Consider the following 23,720-nt stretch of genomic DNA (forward strand, 5'->3'; position numbering starts at 1 on the left):
AGAGGACAAGGGGGACCATATCATGGTTCTGGGAGGGAGAGGAAGGTGTGAGAGTGGATGCATGGGAGATGGGCCGAAAACGATTGAGGGCCCTGTCAACCAACGTGAGTGGAAAACCTTGGTTAAGGAAGAAGGAAGACATGTCAGAGGAACTGTTTTGGAAAGTGGCATCATCAGAACAGATGTAATGGAGGCAAAAGAACTGTGAGAATGGGCTGAATTCCTGACAGGAATGTGCGGGGTGTGCAGGGTGTGAGGAGCTGTAGTCAAGGTAGCTGTAGGAGTCAGTCGGCTTGTAATGGATATTGGTAGACAGTCTATCACCAGAAATTGAGACTGAGAGGTCAAGGAAGGGAAGGGAAGTGTCAGTGATGGACCACGTGAAAATGATAGAGGGGTGGAAATTGGAAGCAAAATTAATTAAATTTCCCAGATCCAGATGAGAGCATGAACCGGCCCCGAAGCAGTCATCAATGTATCAGAGAAAGAGTTGTGGGAGGGGGCCTGAGTAGGACTGGAACAAGGAATGTTCCACATACCCCATAAAGAGACAGGCATAACTGGGGCCCATGCGGGTACCCATAGCCACACCTTTTATTTGGAGGAAGTGAGACAAGCTTAAGGAGAAATTGTTCAGTGAGAGAACAAGTTCAGACAGAGGAGAGTAGTGGTGGATGGGGATTATTCGGGCCTCTGTTCGAGGAAGAAGCAGAGAGCCCTCAGACCATCACAATGGGGAATGTAGGTGTAGAGGGATTGGACGTCCATGGTGAAGAGGAGGCGGTTGGGGCCAGGGAACTGGAAATTGTTGATATGATGTAGGGCATGAGAGGAATCGCAGTGTAGGTGGGAAGAGACTGGACAAGGGGAGAGAGGATAGAGTCAAGATAGCAAGAAATGAGTTCCATGGGGCAGGAACAGCTGACACGATCGGTCTGCCGGGACAGTCCTGTTTGTGGATTTTGGGTAGGAGGTAGAAGCAGGCCGTCCGAGGTTGGGAGACTATGAGGTTGGAAGATATCCAGAGGAGATGAGGTCAGCAACAGTCCTGGAAACAACGGCTTGATGTTCAGTGGTGGGGTCATGGTCCAGGAGGAGGAAGTTATTCACTTTGGTTGTAAGAATAGAAAAGCAGAATATCCTTTAAAAGGTATGAAACTTGTAGGTATTGATGTCCAAAGAGACTTGGGTGTGTTCATACAAGGAGTGCAGAAAGTTAGAAAATTACATGCTGGCCTTTATTACAAGGGGATTGGAGTACAAGAATATGGAAGGCTTGCTACAATTTTACAGGGTTTTGGTGAGACCAAATCTGGAGTACTGTAGGCAGTTTTGGTTTCCCCATTTAAGAAAGGATATACTTGCATTAGAGGTGGTACAGTTAAGGTTTGCTAAATTGATGTCTGGGCTGAGGAGGTTGTCCTAGGATGAGAGGCTGAGTAAATAGGGCTTATATTCTCTGGGATTTAGAAGGATGTAAAGCGAATCCGATTGAAACCTACAAAATTCTGAAAGGGTTCGATAGGATAGATACTGAGAGAGAATTACCTGGAAAAACTCAGCAGGTCTGGCAGCATCGGCGGAGAAGAAAAGAGTTGACGTTTCGAGTCCTCATGACCCTTCGACCGAACTGAGTGAATCCAAGAAAGGGGTGAAATATATAAATATAAAATAAATTTTATATTTCACCCCTCTCTTGGATTCACTCAGTTCGGTCGAAGGGTCATGAGGACTCGAAACGTCAACTCTTTTCTTCTCCGCCGATGCTGCCAGACCTGCTGAGTTTTTCCAGGTAATTCTCTTTTTGTTTTGGATTTCCAGCAACCACAGTTTTTTTGTTTTTATTTAGATACTGAGAGATTATTTCCACTGGTTAGGAAGTCTAAAACACGGAGGCATGGTCTCAGGACAGGGGCAGATCATTATGGACAGAGATGAGAAGAAATGACTTCACTCAAAGGGCTGGAAACCTCTACCCCAGAGGGTTGTGGATGTGCCATCAGTGAATACATTTAAGCTGGGATAGACAGACTTTTGGTATCTTAGGGAATCAAGAGATATGGGGAGTGGGTGGGAAATTGGAATTGAAGCTCAAGATCAGCCCTGATCATATTGAATGGCAGAGCAGGCTTAATGGGCCATATGGTTTACTCCTGCTCCTATTTCTTGTGTTCTTGTGTTCTTGTGAGTTATTGAGTGTCATGCAATATGTATGGGTGATGTGATTATTATGTTTGAATAATCACCAATGTGTGCAAGCTGGCAGTTGTAGGCATGAGGCTTGAAATAGAGCTAACTGTTAGAATATGAGGTAAACCATATGAATTCATAAAATTTTAGAAAAGTTTGACTCAGAAGCAGGCCGTTTGGCCCATTGTGTCTGTGCTAGCCAACAAAGAGCCACCCAGTCTAATTCCATTTTCCTGCACTATGTCCGTAGCCATGCCTAGGATGCAGTTCTTCAAGTAGACATCCAAATACTTTTTAAATGTGAGAGTTTCTGCCTCTATACCCTTTTAGACAGTTCAGGTCCCTACCAGCCTCTGGGTGAAAAAATGTTTCCCCAACTCCCCTCTAATCCTTTTACCAATTACTTTAAATCTATACCCTTTGGTTTTTGGCTTTTTTGCTGAGGTAAATGAGTTCTCTCTCTTTACTCTCTCTAGGCCCCTCATTGTTTTATACAGCTCAATTAAATCACCTCCTCAGCATCCACTGTTCCAAGGAAAACAACTCCAGCCTATCTAATTTTTTCTCATTGCTAAAATTTTCCTGGCAACCTCCTTTTAAATCTCCTTTGCACCCTCTCACATCTTTCCTTTAATGTGGTGGGCACTTTAATGGTTAGCGGTGTGGCTGGTAAGACCTGCTTTTTGAAAATGAAGTCACTAACTTTGGAAAATTGTTTAACATCATTGAACCTCTTTCCTGCACTACATTCATATTCTTGGAGCAACGTTTTAGGCATCAACCTCTGCACAGTGCCTCTTGAGCATAAATATGGAGGGCCTCCTGTCCCCCTGCAGATATAGGATGTCTCTCCTTCTGTCCACCTCCTCAACCAAAAACTTCCAGTGATTTGCCTGAAAATTTTGATGCTCGCACCATGTCAACTATCATCAATTGTTGTTAAAAACCCACTTGGATTCAATAATGTCCTTCAGGGAAGGAAATCTGGCCTATATGTGACTCCCAACCCACAGAGGTGTGGTTGACTCTTAACTGTTCTCTGAAATGGTCAGAAAGCCACTACGTTTGAGAGCAATAAGGGACAGGCAACAAATGTTGGTCTTGCCAGTGACGCCCACATCCCATGAAAGAAGAAAGAAATAAAAAGATATAAAGCAGACACCAAAGCTGGATGAAGGCAAGAAGCGGTTGAAGTGGTGACTTGGTGGATGATACTTCCATGTTTAGCAATATTTATTGTTTGGGACTTTCTTTAAACATTGAATTTGGTGTTTAGTGTCTAGTGACTCGATCCTGGGCCTGTATCGTACCTCTGAAATTGGTCTAAATTTTAATTCCAGAATCCCAATATGGACACTGTGCTGAATTCTGAGTCAAGAACTTGGAATTGGCCGTCGCAGAAGAAAAGAGATTTTTGAAGGTGCTGCCAGTTAAGAAGCCACTTCCAGGAGCCCCGTTCAATTAAGGACAGCAGCTGGGTTTTTTAACAAATTCATTCATGGGATGTGGGCCTTGCTGACTGGGAGGAGAATGACTTGGAGGAGAACTTCCAGGTGGTGGCATTCCCACCTATCTGCTGCTCTTGTTCTTCTAGATGGTAGTGGTTGTGGGTTTGGAAGGTGCTGTCTAAGGGGCCTTGGTGATTTTCTGCTGTGCATCTTGTAGATGGTACACACTGCTGTGCATCGGTGGTGGAGGGAGTGAATGTTTGTGGATGTGGTGCCAATCAAGCGGGCTGCTTTGTCCTGGATGGTGTCAAGCTTCTTGAGTGTTGTTGGAGCTGCACTAATCCAGACAAGTGGGGAGTATTCCATCACACTCCTGGCTTGTGTCTTGTAGATGGGGACTCAGGAAGTGACTTACTTACTGCGGAATTCCCAGTATCTGACCCACTCTTGTAGCCACAGTATTTATATGGCTAGTTCAACTCAGTTTCTGGTCAATGATAAACCCCAGGATGTCGATAGTGGATTCAGCCATGGAATGTTCCTCAGCCAGGAGGGCCAAGGGGGTGCCTGAGACTCAGGAGGCTGGCAGCACCCTGCCAATCAACCCCCCTTACCTCTGCCACCCACTACCAGGTGAGGTGGGTACTGCCACTATAAGTGGAAGTTGCAAGGGCACCTTAAGATGGTGATGCCCTCTGAAGTCCTGCAAATGATAAAAAACATACAATGGCCACAGCTGCCAGGGCTTCATAGCAGAGGGGAAATGCTTCTACTGGATAACCTATGGCTATGACTGTGGTCCTTGCAGACCAGCCCATCCATGCTGGACTGCTTTACAAGATGCATCTCTGGTCCTCCTGGCCTGACACCCGAGGCTGTCACCATTCCATCTATGGGCTACAATCATATGGGGGGGCCCTTCGCCATCTAGAAAATCTAGATGACGAGATAGAGATCACCACCAACACCACCAGACGATAAGGTGAGCTTTCAAAAATTCAACTTATTTGCCTTTTATGGCAAACTAAATGTGGCAAGACACTTTCTGAGTGCCTTTTCAATAGCTGTCAGTAGTTCAAATGTCAACAAATTCCAACTGTCATCAATTGGGCAAAAACTTCAATCCCAAGTTCTTGAGAGAGGGAGCTATTTTGCGGAGGGGTGATGATGATGTAGTGGTATTGCCACTGGACTGTTAATTTAGGGGCCGTGACTAATGTCCTGGGCACGTGGGTTCAAATCCCACCACAACAGCAAGTGGAATTAAAGTTCAATCCAGCAATCTGGAATTGAAAGCTAGGGCAGAATTGTTCCTGATTCACACTGCGCGGTAGCAGGTGGGAAAAAGGACGTTTTCTCCGCTGGCTCCAAGGATGAGGTTTGATGCGGTATTGTCCCAATCCCACCTCAAGCGTCATGCATTCCCAGGAAATACACTGGGTTGTTGATGGGGTGGCCCCTCACTCACCTGTCCCGCTTTCACCTCAGACCTTCAGTAAACCGTGTGCCATGTTTAAAGGCCACCCCTGCAAAGAGCTAGCACCTTTCAAGGGATGGAAAACTGCTGTGAACTAATGCTGCCAAGGAGAGGAAATGTGCTGCCAGAATTAGCGACCCATCCCTTGAGCGCCTATTGGTCGCAGTGGAAGTCTGCCACAAATTCCTCTACCACAGTTCTGCAAAACAGGACAGCCACCCAGTGCTGAAAGAAGATGAATGGTCTCTTCCATTCTGCCAGGGTAAGTCACTCTTCTCATCACTCTTAACTTACACACTCCCAAACCCATCACACACCCACAGACATCTCACACCTCAAGGGACAACATCACTAACTCTCACACTCACCCTCACATCTCCATCAGGCTCATATCCTCTGGAGCTCACGTCCTCATCCTGTCCATGGCTCCACTCACCACACAAACATTCCACACTGTGCCATGTGTACTGCTCACACTCTCTCCATCTGTTTTCATGCAGGAGAAGCTGGGTCATAACAGTAGGAAGTGGCCCACATTAGGCCACTCACTCACTTTGAGGAACGTGCCATCGTGCTGACTGGTGAGGATGCGGGCTGTGCCTGCAGCGACAGTGAGGTCGGTGGCAAACACCCAGGCGAGGATCCTGCACCACATCATCTCTCTCTCAATGCAACTGTAAGTTCTCTCTCTCTTGCTTTTAACTCTGCTATCATGCACTAATTATCTCTACTTTGGTTCACAGGGAGCTCTGCCAAGTGACAGATGCCCAGCCTGTCCCTCAGCTCCATCCACAACTTCACCTCCAGCCAAGAGGACTCCTCCTCCATTGAAGAGCTGGAAATAAGCAGCTTGGAAAGTCCATCACTGCATTTACACACACCCTCCATCAGTGCAGACACACACCTCGATGGGGCCTAGATCTACAGCAGGCCCCGTTCACAATCCGATGGTCACTGCATGGACACATGTCCGCAGCAGGAGGAGGCAGGTTCAGCCGAGCTCTCCGGCACTCGGAGAATTGTTGGGGAAGAGGCAGCTGTGAGGTCCAAGTCAAATGATGAGCCTCTGGATTCGGCTTTCCAACTCATCGTGGAGAGTCAGCAGAAGGCAGAGGAACATGACACAGATGAAGACCATGGCGCAGCAGAATGCAGAGATGTGTGCAGACCTGACTCCATCGTGGGAGCCATTAGTGAGTTCCTGCAGTTGCAACAAGAGAGGGAAACAGGGCACCTTGACATCCCTTCAGGTAGTCCTTCCCCTCAAGGTGTCAGGCTGGGGCCCTTGGGAACCTGAAGGGAGGAGGAGTGGCAGCTGGACACCCCAGGTCATCCACTCAGGAATCTCAGAGGCTGTCCGTTCCCTCCGAGTCACCATGGCCTGCGACCCCCTCAACCTCGTCCTCGGTCACTGCAGAGCGAGCAGCTGGCCCGCAGGAGAACAGCCAAAGAAAGTTTGGGCCCCCAAGGCCTCGGCTCTCCAGAGAATCCATGCCAAAGTTATCAGAGGTAACAGGGCCAACCATTGTACAGGCTGTCTCCACCCCTGCTGCCGATGTCAGGGCAGCAGCTGCAAGGAGTGGTAGATCTAGAAAATTTAAGAAATTCTGATCACAAATGATTGCACAGATGAACACATTTTGTCACTTTAGAATCTGATAATATATTCACTTTCACAAAATAATGTGCAATGTTGTCTTTCAGCTTCACGAGTCCTCCCCCTTCATCCCCCCACACTAGAAGTTCATCTGCTTACACTTACCTCCCCACTTGCAGCATTTTCCCCCATTACATCCTCCTCCCCCCATCCTCCCTCCTCCCCCTGTACTCTTTCCTCCCCCTAGATTCCCTCCTTCCTGCTCCCAACCTCACCCCATCCCAACACCTTCCCGCCCTAATCTCAACCTCACCTGCCACCACCCCCCCTTCCCCAGGTACACATTCCTCTCCCACTCACACCAGATCTTCCTCTCTCATCCTTTGCAGCCCATAGCCAAGGTCGTGTGTTCTGAAGTAGGGCCGAAGCATCAACGGAGACTTCCCACCTTCTCTGAGCTGCTTTGTGGTGGAGCCATGTCCATTAGGATCCACTTAGCATGCAATGCATGTGTTCCTCCAGTGTGGGTCTCCAGCGTCTTCTTCTCTGCGATCTGAGCAAGGCTCTAACGGTAAGTCCTGACTACTGCACATCACACTTGTCCAGACCTGTTCTGGGCTGGCATGTTTTCCCGCTGGCTTAACAGTAAATTGGGCGTGGGCTGAAGATTCCAGGCAGGCCTTACTTTGCATCCCATTACCAGGATGCAAAATATGTTCATGCGACCTCCAGTGGGATTCATGTTTCACCTTGGCAGAGACCATCAGATGATCCTGTTGTGATTTCACGCCAGCATGAAACTGAGTTCTGCCCCTCATGCTAAATTCTCCCTCCCTGCCCACAATGATGCCCACCACCAACAGGATCGAAGGATTCCACCCTATGAAACTATCACCAATTGTCTGGCTATGAATGAAGGGAGTCTGCCATTCTTACCTGGTAGGGTCCACACATATATCCAGACTCACAATAACAAGGTTAACTCCTAACTGTCCTCTGGAATGGCCTAGCAAGCATTCAGTTCAAGAACAATTAGGGATTGGCAATAAATGCTCTCCTTAGTGATATTGAGACCTCATGAAAGATTAAAGAAAAATGCACTGACTTTATATTTTAAAAAATCCTATGTTACTTGTTAACAATTATTAAGAGCCTTGAGAAGCTGTGTAACAAACATTGCAGGCAATATCCCTACAACAATTATTTTACTTCCATCAACAAAAATACCTGAAAACCATAGGGGTGTAATTGCCCAGGGAGATAGGTAAGAAATGGGCTTTGTGTTGACAATTTCCCACATGGTAAACTCTTAATCTGAACAGAAGCCATGCTGCTACTCCTGGCTTGGGAGCAGATACTGAAAAGGAACATCCATATATCTCGACCATTCCCATGTAGCTGCTGGATCCAGTGTAATATTGGCACATGCCAGTCTGACTGTGAATGTATAGTGTAATATGTGGGAAACATTCAAAAAGTCAAGGAAGAAAGAAACATAACATTTCACAAATATAAACCTGAAGGTTTAGAAAATGAAAGAGGGTATTAAATAGTTTTGAACTTGGTTACAAAGCTAACTTCTACAATTTAATATATTACATCCTAGCAACATTTTTCATATCCTTGAAAGGAATGCATCCATATTAAGTCAACTGTATGTTGCATTATTTAGAAAGCTTACTGTTCCAAAAGATGATTAAAGAAAACTCTCAATATTAGAATCACATTTCACATTTAACATTTTTTACATTTGTCTCATCTCAACACCTATCTTTAATATTTGATTTTTTAATTTATGACTGCCAGGACTGTTCCTTACTTACCTTTCGTGAGTGAACTTCTTTGACATATAAGGGAAGAAGGAACTCGGATTTGCCTTCCAGCCGTACTCCTTCGTTTGTGATTTTCAGATTTCCCATTCCATCCTGCAATCAGGGAAAGAAAATATTTATCCAAAATTTGAAGGATAAAGCAGAACTGTTCTTCTGTTAAAAACATGATGACAACATCTATCATGAGAATGGTTCATAGGTGGTCCTTGATGAAAAACAACAATGAGCTGCTGCTCAATGTGTCAAAGTAACCCATAAAGGTAGCTCTGCAACCTAGCTTGTGACAATTATAGACAAGTTGTAACTACATAGCACGTTTGGGAAAGACTTTTCTGTCTGCTGCACAAGGTCAGTAGCTGCAAACCATTGTGTTGCCAGGGATTAGATTATTTCCTGCTTGGTAAAATAAGCACCCAATTTATAGTATGAAGGATTGGGACAGTAATGCACAACCACTGCTTTCTTTGCAATAACAAAACCTTTGAGGCAATTTAAGAATGTCACATCCATGTAACAGCTTTTATATGTTATTGTGACAACAAAATGTCACTGTGTCGCTTGTCTGTAGTTCTATTGTGACAACAATAATGCCCAGCTGTTCTATTGGTTCTTTTGCTCACTGAGCTGCAGAGGAAAGTTGAGTTGCAAGAGGAGGAAGGTGATGACTGTTCTTCGAGAAAGAAGGGGAGGGGCAACAGGAGAGGCAAGATGAAGAGGAGCCTGATTTGTCCAGGACGCCTGCAGCTGCTCACCGAGCTGCCAGAGAAGCGTGTGATAGACTCAGTTGCAATTCAGATAACCTGATTGTGTGGAGCCTTATCGAACACCAATGCTGAACCCACTGCCCCCATTCTAACCCCTTTGCAAATTATTCCAAAAATCAATAATTCTTCCATCTCATTAATACCCTTTGCTCCTCTTCTACTTTGGCCATACTATTTTCTTCAAGCTGAAGGCCATTTGACAGACAAGAGGCAGCAATGGAGATGAATGCACAATAGCGACTTGAAATAAACTTTATCATTCATGAACATTTTCAAAACTATTAGCTCAGTCACATTGTTATAAACAGCCAAGCAATTCCTTGTGGAACTAAAATGCCTTCCTCTTCCATTTCCTATTAATTATATGTGCTGCTATTCCTGTTTCAGTGAGCTTAGGGGAGGCTGATCATTCCTCTGCTCTGATTGCTCAGATGCTTAAAACCAATGCTCTCTGGTTTTTGGGGCTCATCTGCCAATGGTGGAGCAAGTAAAATCAAGGATGTGCAAGGGATAGAAATGGAGCAGCAAAGCTATCTTGGAAAACTTTGGCAGCATCTTCTTCTTCAGTAAAGAGAGATGTAAAGTGCTCATTTGGAACTTCAAGGGTACTGCCAGTGACATCCCCAGCTCACCTGTGCAGGGGCAGACTCAATCATCATGGCAAGGGGCACAATGTGGGGCTCTGTCTTGGGAATAGGTGGCATGGGGGTTGTGAGTGGGGTGAGGGGTGAGATGGGTGGCTAAGTGATTATAAGTGGTATTGCCTTGAGAAGAGTCCCAACTTTCACATTCCTTCCCATAACACATACACACTTTGCTGCTATCAAGAGCTGGAGAGTTCTTGATCGAACTTTGGTGAAGCACCAAACATCCAAGGTTTTCTTACATCATGTTCAAAGTGGTAGACTGAACGAGCAGGCCAATTATCAGAGCCAGCATGCACAAGGTTGCCTGCAGTGTCTGATACTTCATGCAGGTGGCCACTCTTTCCAGAATTGTCCTCTTCATGGATAACCCTCAAGACTTACCATCTGCATCCAGCCTTGCAGAGCTTGGATTGTCCTGCACCCTCTGACAGAAACTCTGCACTGCTGTCCCTGTCTCCAGCATCTACTGCTGCTCACTTGCATAGCTCTCAACGTAACAACCTAGCCATGTCCATTGAAGACACCACCATGGCAGCTCACAACCACCTTCTCAAGGGCAACTAGGGATGGGAAATAAATCCTGGCCCAGCCAGCAAAGCGAAGCCCACATCCCGTGAATGAATAGAAAGAAAGAAAATTCACACGTGACTGTTATGTGCCATGTAGCAGTGAGATATGTAATTCTGTGGCCAGGTACATGGGATAGTCCTATCCCTGCATTGCTAATGGCCAGGCACTCAGGATGGCTATTACTGGAGAGCTACCCTAGTTCTCTGCCTCTCCCTGGTGTTCTGCGGTGTCTTCTCCTGCAAGGAAAGGAAGCAGAGACTTATAAGTTTCAGAAATGAATTGTGCAGAAAATATGACAATATATATGGAGTTGACTGTGAGGGACAGGTGTGATGTGGGAATAAAATGCAGATGAGTGTCAGTGTTGTTCAGATGAGATATGGGGAGGTGCCAAGAGAGAGAGAGAGAGAGGGAGAGAGAAATAGAGAGGAATAGGTGAACCAGCAAGGTGTATTAGTCTGAGGAGTCCTCAGAATGAGGATAGAGAGAGGAAGGGGAGAGAGAGGATGGGAGGGTAGAGGACATCACGGTGGCCTCCACTGCATCCAGTAGGCACCAGAGGGAGGTGCCGCTAAATTTGATGGCAGCATGTTTCCTCCTTTTGGCTGCCATCAGTTCCCAGCAGTCCTCAGTTTGAGAATTAGACTGAGGAGTCCTCAGGAGGCTGTCCAGGCTGGGAAATTCAGAGTGTGGGAGTTGGCCCTTGAATGTGGGCTGTCCCTCACCTTTCCTGCTCTTCGGAGATCATTGAGCCTCTTGCAGCACTGAATTCAGCTGCGAGGGGCTGCATTCCTGCTGCTCATTTTTTCAGCTGCTTTGGACCATGTCTATTTAGTTTGAGGGGCTAGTCTCTTCCTCCCATTCAGAGGGAAGAATACATCTCCTCAGGTACTCACAGGCGGTCGTATGACCTCCAGGGAAACATCAGAGAACTGGGAGTGACAGTGTTCTCACATTATACAACAATCCTTATGTTTGCTCTATCCTCAATGATGATACAGTGGAGCCATTCTGACCCCTTCCGGGGCCCTGAAATTACTTGATGCAAAGACATCTATCAATTGACAGGTGGAGGCCAGCATCACACCCTCACTTTCTGATTGGTCAGGAAACCCGGAATTGGGATGCAATTGCCATGGATGAGAAAAAAGCCACGTTAAAGCCTGCTCTGCAAATTATTGGGTTTCCGATCCACTGCTGGACACCCCACTCTCTACTGCTGCGACCAGGTCCACTAGGTAAAAATTCTGTCCATAATCTCTCCTATACCATAAGAATATAGGAAATAGGCACAATAATAGAATATACAGACCCTCGAGCCTGCTCTATCATTCAATATGATCATGACTGATCTTCTGCCTCAACTTCATGTCCTTGCCTGCTCCCCATATCCCTTGATTCCCTGAGTGACCAAGAAAATCTATCTCAGCCTTAAATACATTCCATAAAGGCACATCCACAACCCTCTGGGGTACAGAATTCAAAACATTTGCAACACTTTGAGTGAAAAAAATTCTCCTTGCCTCAGTTCTAAACGATCGGCCCTTTACACTGAGACTGTGATCCCGTGTTCTACATTTCCCAGCCAAGGGAAACAACCTCTCAGTATCTAACCTGTCAAGCTGCTTCCAAATCTTGCCTGATTCAATTAGTCCACCTCTCATTCTTCTAAGCTCCAGAGAATATAGGCCTAATTTACTCAGTCTCTCATCATAGAACAACCCTCTCATCTAAGGAATCAATAGTGAGCCTTTGCTGTACCATGTCCAATGCAAGAATATCTTTCCTTAGATATAGAGACTGACAGTGGAAATGGAACAGCCAAAAGATATGGAAACTGTGCACAATACTGCAGGTATGGTCTCACCAAAATCCTATACAAATGTAGCAAGACTTCCTTATTCTTGAACTCCAATTCCCTGGCATTTAACTTCCTCTGTCCCTTGTATGAGTACATCCAAGTATCTTTGAACATCAACATTTAAAAGTTTCACACCTTATAAAAAAAATCTGCTTTTCTATTGTTACTACCGTCGTGAATAATCTCATGCTTATACCCCATCTGTCACCTTGTGGCCCATTCAATTAACCTGTCGACATCTCTTTGCAGTCTCTCTGTTCTTCTCATAGCTTACATTCCCACATACCTTTGTATCATCAACAAAATTGGCTACATTATGCTGTCTCTTCCATCCTTCCCCTTCTTAGTAAATGAGAGGTATATCATGTTCCAATGGTTTGTTTCCAAAAGTGTAAACAATAAGCTTAAGCTTATTTTGAACATTCAACTGATTACGCATTCTAGCTTTTTTATTAATTTAACAACACACTTGGTCAGTTTTCTATTAATTTGGGGGATGTGGACATCGATGTCTCGGTCAGCATTTATTGCCCATCCCTAGTTGTCCTTGAGAAGGTGGTGGTGAACTGCCTTCTTGAACTGCTGCAGTCCATGTGGTGTAGGTGCACCTATAGCGCTGTTAGGGAGGAACAGTGAAGGGACGGCAATATATTTCCGAGTAAAGATGGTGAGTGGCTTGGAGGGGAGCTTCCATATGGTGGTGTTCCAGATGGTAGGGGTCATGGGTTTGGAAGGTGCTGTCTAAGGAGATTTGTTGAGTCCTGCAGTGCATCTTGTAGATGGTACGCACTGCTCCCACTGTGCATCAGTGGTGGAATGAATGTTTGCAGATGGGGTGCCAATCAAGGGAGTTGCTTTGTCCTGGATGGTGTCAAGCTTCTTGAGTGTTGTTGGACTTGCGCTCATCCAGGCAGATGGTGGACAGGCTTTGGGGAGTTAGGAGGTGTGGGATCAGAATCCCTTCCAACTGAGAAATTTATGGAGTACAAAACCCAAACCCATGGACTTGTTTTGACCTCGTGTATTTTACCATAATACAGAAACCAAGCTGCAGCCCACAGCACAGGGCTGTGCAGCAAGCGGTTAATTCAGACATTTAGTAAAAGACAGTGGTTCATCAATATGGTTTGGACATTGACTGAGTGCTTTCATGGAACAATTGTACCAGGGAAACAAAAACAAAAATACCTGGAAAAACTCAGCAGGTCTGGCAGCATCTGCAGATAGGAGCACAGTTAACATTTTGAGTCCAAATGACCCTTCAACAGAACTAGTAAAAATTGAAGAGAGGTGCAATATAAGCTGGTTTAAGGGAGGGGGTAGGACAAGAAGAGCTGGATAGAGGGCCAGTGATAGGTGGAGAAAACCAAAAGATGTCACAGATAAAAGGACAAAGAGATGTTGAAGGTGATGATATTATCTATATAATTATTATCTATATAATATCACCACCTTCAACACCTCTTTGTCCTTTTGTCTGTGACATCTTTTGTGGTTTTTTCCACCTATCACTGACCCTCTATCCAGCTCTTCTTGTCCCACCAGCCCCCCTCCTTAAACCAACTTATATTTCACCTCTCTTCTATTTTTACTTAGTTCTGTTGAAGGGTCATTTGGATTTGAAACGTTAACTGTGCTCCTATCCACAGATGCTGCCAGACCTGCCGAGTTTTTCCAAGTATTTTTGTTTTTGTTTTGGATTTCCAGCATCCGCAGTTTTTTGCTTTTATCTTAATGGTACCAGGGAAATGCCATTACCTACCACTGACTAACGCTATTAAGAGACTGATTACCTGATACAATGGCACGAGGAACAGGCCATTAATATTCAAACTTGCATCGATGTTGGAGCCAGGTGCTGTATTGCCTCAAAACAGCAGGGCAATTGTTTATCAATGTGAACTCTGCTAATATTTGACTGGCATATATTGTCCATGGAAAGGCTTTTGTTTCAACCAGCATGAGCTGAACACATTTGTCTGAACTATGCGTAGAATAAACTAAAAGTTCTAACTACTGGACATTGAAATAAGTTGGCCAGGCCAGCAGCAGAAATGGTATAATTGGGTTAAAAGCAAAAAACTGCGGGTGCTGGAAATCCAAAACAAAAACAAAAATAAAAATACCTGGAAAAACTCAGCAGATTTGACAACATCTGCGGAGAGGAATACAGTTAACGTTTCGAGTCCGTATGACTCTTCAACAGAACTAAGGAAAAATAGAAGAGAGGTGAAATATAAGCTGGTTTAAGTGGGTGGAGGAGGGGGGATGGTGGGACAAGTAGAGCTGGATAGAGGGCCAGTGATAGGTGGAGATTGCCAAAAGATGTCATATACAAAAGGACGAAGAGGTGTTGACAGTGGTAATATTAGCTAAGAAATGTGCTTATAGGTGACATTAAGGGCAGAAAGCAGGATGAGCAAGGTACAGATAGCCCTAGTGGGGGCGGTGTGGGGGGAAGGGATCGAAATAGGCTAAAAGGTAGATGTAAAATAATGGATGGAAATACATTTAAAAATAATCGAAATAGGTGGGAAAAGAAAAATATATATAAATTATTGGAAAAAAGGGGGATCGGAAAGGGGGTGGAGATGGAAGAGAGAGTTCATGATCTGAAGTTTTTAAACTCAATATTCAGTCTGGAAGGCTGTAAAGTGCCTAGTCAGAAGTTGAGATGCTGTTCCTCCAGTTTGCATTGAGCTTCATTGGAACATTGCAGCAGGCCAAGGACGGACATGTGGGCTTGAGAGCAGGGTGGAGTGTTGAAATGGCAAGTGACAGGGAGGTCTGGGTCATGCTTGCAGACAGACGAAGGTGTTCCGCAAAGCGGTCACCCAGTCTGTGTTTGGTCTCTCCAAAGTAGAGGAAACTGCATTGGGAGCAGCAAATGCAGTAGACTAAATTGAGGGAAGTGCAAGTGAAATGCTGCTTCACTTGAAAGGAGTGTTTGGGCCCTTGGACGGTGAGGAGAGGGGAAGTAAAGGGGCAGGTGTTGCACCTTCTGCATGGGAAGCTGCCGTGGGAGGGGGTTGAGGAGTAGGGGGTGATGGAGGAGTGGACCAGGGTATCCCGGAGGGAACGATCCCTGCGGAATGCCACTGGAGGGGTGAAGGGAAGATGTGCTTGGTGGTGGCATCATGCTGGAGTTGGTGGAAATGGCGGAGGATAATCCTTTGAATGCGGAGGTTGGTGGGGTGATAAGTGAGGACAAGAGGGACCCTATCATGTTTCTGAGAGGGAGAGGAAGGTGTGAGGGCGGATGCGCGGGAGATGGGCCGGACACGGTTGAGGGCCCTGTCAACCACCGTTGGGGGAAGACCTCGGTTAAGGAAGAAGAAGGACATGTCAGAGGAACTGTTTTAGAAAGTGGCATCATCAAAATAGATGCGGCGGAGGCGAAAGAACTGAGAGAATGGGATGGAGTCCTTACAGGAAGCAGGTTGTGAGGAGCTGTAGTTGAGGTAGCTGTGGGAGTCAGTAGGCTTGTAATGAATATTGGTGGACAGTCTATCAACAGAAATTGAGACAGAGAGGTCAAGGAAGGGAAGGGAAGTGTCAGAGATGGACCATGTGAAAATGATGGAAGGGTGGAAATTGGAAGCAAAATTAATAAATTTTTCCAGGTCTAGACGAGAACATGAAGCAGCACCGAAGCAACATTGATGTACCAGAGAAAGAGTTGTTGGAGGGGGCCAGAGTAAGAGTAGAACAAGGAATGTTCCACATTCCCTATAAAGAGACAGGCATAACTGGGGCCCATGTGGGTTCCCATAGTCACACCTTTTATTTGAAGGAAGTGAGGCGAGTTTAAGGAGAAGTTGTTCAATGAGAGAACAAGTTCAGCCAGACTGAGGAGAGTGGTGTTGGATAGGGATTGTTCGGTCCTCTGTTCAAGGAAGAAGCAGAGAGTCCTCAGACCATTCCAGTGGGGGATGGAGATGTAGAGGGATTGGATATCCATGATAAAGAGGAGGCGGTTGGGGCCAGGGAGCTGGAAATTGTTGATATGATGTAGGGTGTCAGAGCAATCGCAGATGTAGGTAGGAAGGGATTGGACAAGGGGAGGGAGAATGGAGTCAAGATAGCAAGAAATAAGTTCCATGGGGCAGGAACAGGCTGACATCATCGGTCTGCCGGGATAGTCCTGTTTGTGGATTTTGGGTAAGAGGTAGAAGCGGGCCGTCCGATGTTGGGAGACTATGAGGTTGGAAGCGGTGGAAGGAAGATCTCCAGAGGAGATGAGGTCAGTAATAGTCCTGGAAACAATGGCTTGATGTTCAGTGGTGGGGTCATGGTCCAGGGGGAGGTAGGAGGAAGTGTCTGCGAGTTGACGCTCAGCCTCTATGAGGTAGAGGTCAGTGCGCCAGACAACAACAGCACCACCCTTGTCAGCAGGTTTGATGACAATGTCCGAGTTGGACCTGAGAAAAAGGAGTGCAGTAAGTTCAGAGAGAGACAGGTTAGAGTGGGTGAGAGGAGCAGAGAAATTGAGACACTGATGTCACGCCGACAGTTCTCAATGAAAAGATCAAGAGAAGGTAAGAATCCAGAGGGACGGGTCCAGTTGCAGGGAGTATATTGGAGGTGTGTAAAAGGTGTGTTGAATGGGGAGAGGACTCCTACCCAGAGAAGTGAGCATGGAGACAATATTTGGGGACAGATTTGTAGGGCATCACTGTTTTCTGCAGGCAGTCAAGGAAGTCAGTAGAGTCTGATCAACTCCACCGAGGGACTTATAACAGCATTGGAAGGCCAACCAAGGGGTAATTGTAAGCGTTAAGTTAGGGTATAAAGATTTAAGTATTAAGTTAGGAACATGGTAGGGGTTTAGCCTCTGGCGGGACAAGGTTCAGGGTAATGTAACCGTAATTGTAACTGTATTTTGTGATTGCTGAATGCAGCCTTTCACTGAGGGCTATGGGCAATGCAGAAAGTGATGGCAAATTATCAGAAGAAACTTTGTCTCGCTGGTCATTCTGGTGGCATGAGCTTTAATGTGGGAAGGATCTTTGAGGGAGAAAAGGGGACACCTCCTACAGATATGAGTTACTTGCCGTAGGATTTCTAGCCTTTCATCTGCTCTTGTAGCCACAGTATTTATATGGCTAGTCCAGTTCAGTTTCTGGTCAATGCTAACCACCAGGATGTTGATAGTGGGGGTTTCAGTGATGGTAATGCCATTGAATGTCACGGGACAATGGTTAGATTCTCTCTTGTTGAAGATGGTCATTCCCTGGTTCTTGTGTGGCATGAATGTTACTTGCCACTTGTCAGCCCAAGCCTGGATACTGGATATTGTCCAGGTCTTTCTGCATTTTGCCATGGACTATTTCAGTATCTGAGGAGTCATGAATAGTGCTGAACATTGTGCAATCATCAGTGAACATCCCCACTCCTGACCTTATGATGGAAGGAAGGTCATTGATGAAGCAGCTGAAGATGGTTGGGCCTAGGACATTACCCTGAGGAACTCCTGCAGTGATGTCCTGAAGCCGAGATGACTAACCTCCAACAACCACAACAATCTTCCTTTGTGGTAGCTATGATTCCAATCAGTGGAGAGCTTTCCCCCTGATTCCCATTGACTCCAGTTTTGCTAGGGCTCTTTAGTGCCACACTCAGTCAAATGTGGCCTTGATGTCAAGGGTAGTCACTGTCACCTCACCTCGGGAGGTCAGCTCTTTTGACCATTTTTGAACCAAGGCTGTAATGAGGTCAGGAGCTGAGTGGCCCTGACAGAAACCAAACTGGGCATCAGTGAGCAGGTTATTGCTAAGCAAATGCTGCTTGATAGCACTGCTGATGACCCCTTGAATTACTTGACTGATGATCGAGAGTAGACTGATGAGGCAGTAATTGCTGTGATCACCCATCATTGAGGATGGGGATATTTGTAGAGCCTCCCCATCCAGTGAACTGTTTAATTGTCCACCACCATTTACGACTGGATATGGCAGGACCGCAGATATCTGTTTGAAATCATCCCCATTTAGCACGGTGGTAGTGCCACACATGGTGGAGAGTATCCTCAATGTGAAGGTGGGACTTTGTCTCCACATGGACTGTGCGGTGATCACTCTTACCAGTGCTGTAATGGACAGATGCATCTGCTGATGCATGTTGGTGAGGGTGACTTCAAGTATGTTTTCCCTCTTATTGGTTCCCTCGCCACCTGCTGCAGATCCAGTCTATCAGTTATGTCATTTAGGACTCAGCTAGCTTGGCCTGTGGTGGTGCTACCGAACCACTCTAGGTGATGAATATTGAAGTCCCCCATCCAGGATACATTCTGTGCCCTTGCCACCTCAGTGCTTCCTCCAAGTGTTGTTCAACATGGAAGGGCACTACATAAGAGCATAAGAAATAGTCGATCATTCAGCCCCTCAAGCCTGCTCCACCATTCAATATAATTATGGCTGATCTTCCTGTTTTTCGATTTCCACATTCCCATCTAACCCCAATAACCATTGAACCAGATGGATTTTTACAGCAATCGCCAATGGTTTCATGGTCCTCATTAAGCTTTTAATTCCAGATTTTTGTTGAATTCAAATTCTACCATCTGCTGTTGCGGGATTTGAACCCAGATCCCCAGAGCATTACTCTGGGTCTCTGGATTACCAATCCAGCAGTTGTATGCCAACCTAAAATAGTTCACTTCTTGATTTAATAACTGAAGTCTGATGGACATTTTTGTTCATGAATAGGTACCGTGTGACAGCAGGTATAGTCTTATTTGACTCATGTTCCTCATCTGAGATGTCAATGTCAGAATCAAATTCAATGCTTATGAATGGTGTTTTCAGTGCTTTGATGAATGACACATTTTGTGTGATGATTTGCAAACAGTGCTTAGCAGTGACCATTGATCATTTTGTGTTGGTTGCAACAAATGATTGGATGTCACAGGGGGTTGTATGCTTGCCAACATGACCATTATGTTTTACAAGCACTTTATCTCCTGGCTTTAGCAGGGGAGCTCTAAACTTCATGTTTCATATCTTCATTTACTTTTATTTGATCCTCTGATCATGATCGTGTTCATGTACATGTTGATCATCAGCTCCAAGGGGTTGCTCAGGAAGATGTGTGTGCAAAGATGAGTGTAACTGGAAGTTTTCTAGTAGTTGAATGAGGAGTTGCTCTGTAATTGCAAAAAAAGCGTTATAACTCCTACTTCCACAACTTGCTCTCAGCTATAGCTGTATGCATCACTTTTATCAAGGGACGCAGAAATCTCTAGACATCTCCACTAGCTCATGGCCAATGAGGTGTGTTTGTACATTGAGTAAAAAATAGTTAGTCCATGAATTTACTTAACTCATTCCTGTTGAATGGGGTTCTATTGTCACTTCTCCATTTTTGGGTTTTCAAATGCGGTGAAAATCTGATTAAGCTTTGGGATGACTGCTTTTGTTGCATTGACACCATTACTGAGAATCTGCTGCAGTCATCAGTGACAATGTTCAACAGTGTGCAAGTCTGCAAAATGAATGCTAACTTCTATCCATGGTCCTGGAGGTAGTTCAGATATCTTGAGAGGATCACAAAGATTTGATATTGTGGTTGCCTAACATATAACAAGCACTGATTGATTCTGTGCACTACCATGCTGTCAATTTCTAGGAACCATACCTTTTCCCTAAGGAGTTGTTGGTTTTGGCAATTCCCTGGTGACTTTCACCTGCTATATTGGCAAAACGTTCTCTCAACTGAGTGTGGAATGACAATACAGTTTTTGTATAACACAAGATCAGATGCGATTGTAACAGAGAGGTTATTTTGAACATTGTGAAGACCTCGTTATGTATGAGCAATTTTGTCTGTAGACCCTCTCAATCACATCTTTCCAGTTTTCTGATTCCATAGCCATCATACATAGATGCACCTTGTTTTGCTGCTGCTTTGATGTCAGCTGGTTTCATGACTTTGGCACCAGATTTCGGCTTACATAGTTAAGATGTTGTTTGGCAACCTTTTCCCCACAACCAGTAGGACTGACTGTTGGCAATGGATGTCACGGCAGATAGTCCGCTGACTTGAGCTTGCCTGGCTGATACTCAACATGGAATTCATACTCTTGTATTGTGAGTATCCAATGTTCTATTCAAGTGGGTGGTTTACTATGTGGATTGTTGAACAAGCTTATGAGTGATCTATGGTCTACTTCAAACTCACTTCCATACAAGTAAAGATGAACATGAAAGACACCCCATCTGATTGAGAGTGCTTCTTTCTCTATTCGTGAATAACGTGCCCTACAGACATTAGCGATCTGCTTGTCATCGCAATGATGGATGGGTTACAAGTTTTGCCTTTGTGCACAAGAACTGCACATAAGCCAATCAGACTTGCAACTGCAAGTAGCCATCTGATTCTCTTAGGGTCGAAGTAGCAATTTGCTGATAACGTTTGTTTGATCCAGTGTGTAGCCTGTTTGTGCGATATGGTCCACTTGTCCAAAATGAACACATGACCAAAGAATTCCATTCCACTTTCATTGAACAAGGTAAATTTTTTAAATATATTCCCACATCTGTTAGTTCATATCCGCCTATTGAGGATGGTGGGGGGGAGGGTCCTTGCCCTAAGGTCGCGGAAGACGCTACATAATTCCAAGTCTTTCTTTTGAGCTACGTTTAATAGGGACAATACAGTTGCTAAGTTGTTGTAGGCATGCATGGAGGTGTGTCTTGAATTCACTTTCAATGAGAATGTCATCACTGATATCCAATGTGCCTCCAAGTCCTTGAAGGGCTGACTGAATCAAGCGCTGAAATACCTCAACTGCTGGATTGACTCCAAAGTTCAGCCTTTTGTATCAAAAAAGTCCAATGTGAGTGGAGAATACTGCAAGCTCAATTTGATGGTAGTCTGCATTGAGGTCAAGTTTAGCAAAGTGTTTAGCACCAATCACTTTATGATACAATTTATTGCCAGTACCAAGTGTCGTTCTTGGTATATGGCTTGGTTTGCTGACTGAATATCAAGACAGGTTGTAATTGGTCGTTCTTGGTGTATGGCTTGGTTTGCTGACTGAATATCAAGACAGGTTGTAATTGGTTTTTGACCTTGGTTTGCTTGACAACTTGTATGGATGAGACGCAAGGAGGTGGCTCATCCCCAGCTTTCTCAATAATGTCAAGGTCAAGTAGGAGCTGAAGTTCCTACTCTCTCTGCCTTCTCACATGAAGTGATATTCGTCACTGTTAACATGTGACTGGAGACACAGTAAGGTCTACATACATTTGCGCATACCTTTCAGTTTGCCAATACCAGTGAAGCAATCAGCATACAATTCGAGAATGTTGTTGGTATGCATAGGAATCATGTATGTGACTGCAATCATGTGCAGACCTGCAGCTGTGTGGAAACTAATAAGCAAGTTACATTCTTCAGATATGACATAGAATACAGCATTCAATCTGGTGTCTTTGAATAAGACTTACATTTCAAATGTCCCAAGAACCTTCAGTGGTTTGTCACTGTTATAAAGGAACATTTTTGCATCCCCTGGTTTGCAGAGAATGGGGGAATTCTGAACAGTTTTTCTTCCGTGACACAGGCAGATGCTCCTGTTTCTATGTATGAGAGCATCTACGTCTGAACAGCCAATGGTCACTGTCATATGTGGCTGGTTGCTGTTTTCAAAAGAGAGCACAAAAGTAAATGCAGGTTCATGCGCCTCTACATTGGTTACATTCTCTCACCCTTTTTCTTTGGTACGCATATTATATTACACATATTAGTGTTTGTTGCTGATTTTGAGGGTGAACGACAAACATGAACAAAGCGATTGAGTTTTCCACCAGTTTTACATTGTTTGCCAGTAACAGGACATTCTGTCCATTGTGGATCAGCACTGTCACAGTGGAAACATTGTTTGGACAAGTCGCAGTTCTGTGAGGCTGCTGTTGTTGTTTTGTAGGTGGTTTAATGGCATGTGTGCTATGAACAGTGTTCACAGGAGTTGAACTTAGAGTGTGGTAGTTACTGTTGGCAGCCTCAGTTTTAGTAGCCCTAGACTCTGAAAGCGATAGTGATCTTGCTAACACCAGTAGCTCTGACAGCTTTCTTTCTGAAGTGCTTTTCAGTGTAGCTGACTAGAGAGACAACCTTAAATTATTTGTGTTTATATTTCCCATTTGACATGTTCACAGCCCTGAAGTTACATTTGAGTGCTAGTTGTCTCAATTGTGTGCAATATTGGTCAGTTCTCTCCTTTGCTTTTTGCTTAGTATGGTGGAAAACAATGTTTTGTATTTTCTATTTTCCTTGGGTCTGAAATAGGTCATTAGCGCATTTCTTGCTGAGTCATTTTGCTCAGGTGTAAATGTCTCAAAAATATCTTCCATCTCTTCACCTTCAGAGTGGAGAAGTAAGGCCTTTTTTCTTTTGTCACCTGTCTGATTTAAAAACCTGCTACTGGGCCTTTGAGACTTTACAGCCACTTTTGTCAACATGGGAATACAAATGATGGCTTTCAATACATATTAAAATGTGGTGGATTGGGCATAGACAAAGCAATATACATCAGCAACACAGCAATAGTGCATATCAAGGATCTGAGATTGTGTTCCTTTCAAAGAGAAACTTATTTCTAATGATCCGAGATTCAATTTTCATTGGATGGTTAGTTTGGTGAGATCAATGTGTGTGTACACTGTGCAAGCATTCTTGTAGCTAATTCTGAGCTGGAGTGCCTCTTGTGTGTATCTAACATAGCCTCTCTCCAACTTAAAATGCAGTCTGCAGATAATAGACAAACACCTTCCAAAACTTTCATATCTGAAAGCATTGTTAGTTATTTTTTATCATCCTCATTGCCATTATAAAGTTTTTGGGATAGAAGCAGTAAGATTCAGCCACACTAGGTACGAAACAGAACCATATGTGTTGTTAAAGCAGGAATCCTTCTTTAATCTCTTTTCTGATTGGACTTCTTCTGCTGGTACTTGTATGTTTGATGGTCTCAAGTCCACAATGCAATTATCAATACACTACAGTTTCATCAAAATAATTAACATGAATTGTAAATAGTTGAGTCCCCAGCAGTAATCCTTATGGTGCTCCACTAGTCACAGCCTGGCAACTTGAAAATGCCCCATTTATCCCAACTCCTTGCTTTCTGTCTGATAACCAATTCTCTGTCCATGCTATTATGCCCAACTCCATGAGCCCTTATCTTGCATATTGACCTTTTGTGTGGCACCTTATAAAATACCTTGTGGAAATCCAATCATACCATAACTCCTGGGCTTCCCTTTACCTACCCTACCAGTTATATTCTTTAAAAAAGTGCTTCTAAATTAAACTGTACTATGAGGATCTAAA

General features: G+C 44.6%; 1 protein-coding gene across 1 annotated transcript in view; it reads right to left on the reverse strand.

Moving 5' to 3' along the window:
- LOC121275607 (zeta-sarcoglycan-like) overlaps positions 1 to 23,720 on the reverse strand; it is a 729,694-nt gene that overhangs the window by 382,859 nt on the left and 323,115 nt on the right. Inside the window, exon 2 of the mRNA XM_041183079.1 lies at positions 8,536 to 8,637. Coding sequence (XP_041039013.1) covers positions 8,536 to 8,637 — 102 coding nt within the window. The remainder of the gene's footprint in view (positions 1 to 8,535; positions 8,638 to 23,720) is intronic.

This window comes from Carcharodon carcharias, chromosome 1 (assembly GCF_017639515.1).
Source record: "Carcharodon carcharias isolate sCarCar2 chromosome 1, sCarCar2.pri, whole genome shotgun sequence".
Classification (NCBI taxonomy): domain Eukaryota; kingdom Metazoa; phylum Chordata; class Chondrichthyes; order Lamniformes; family Lamnidae; genus Carcharodon; species Carcharodon carcharias.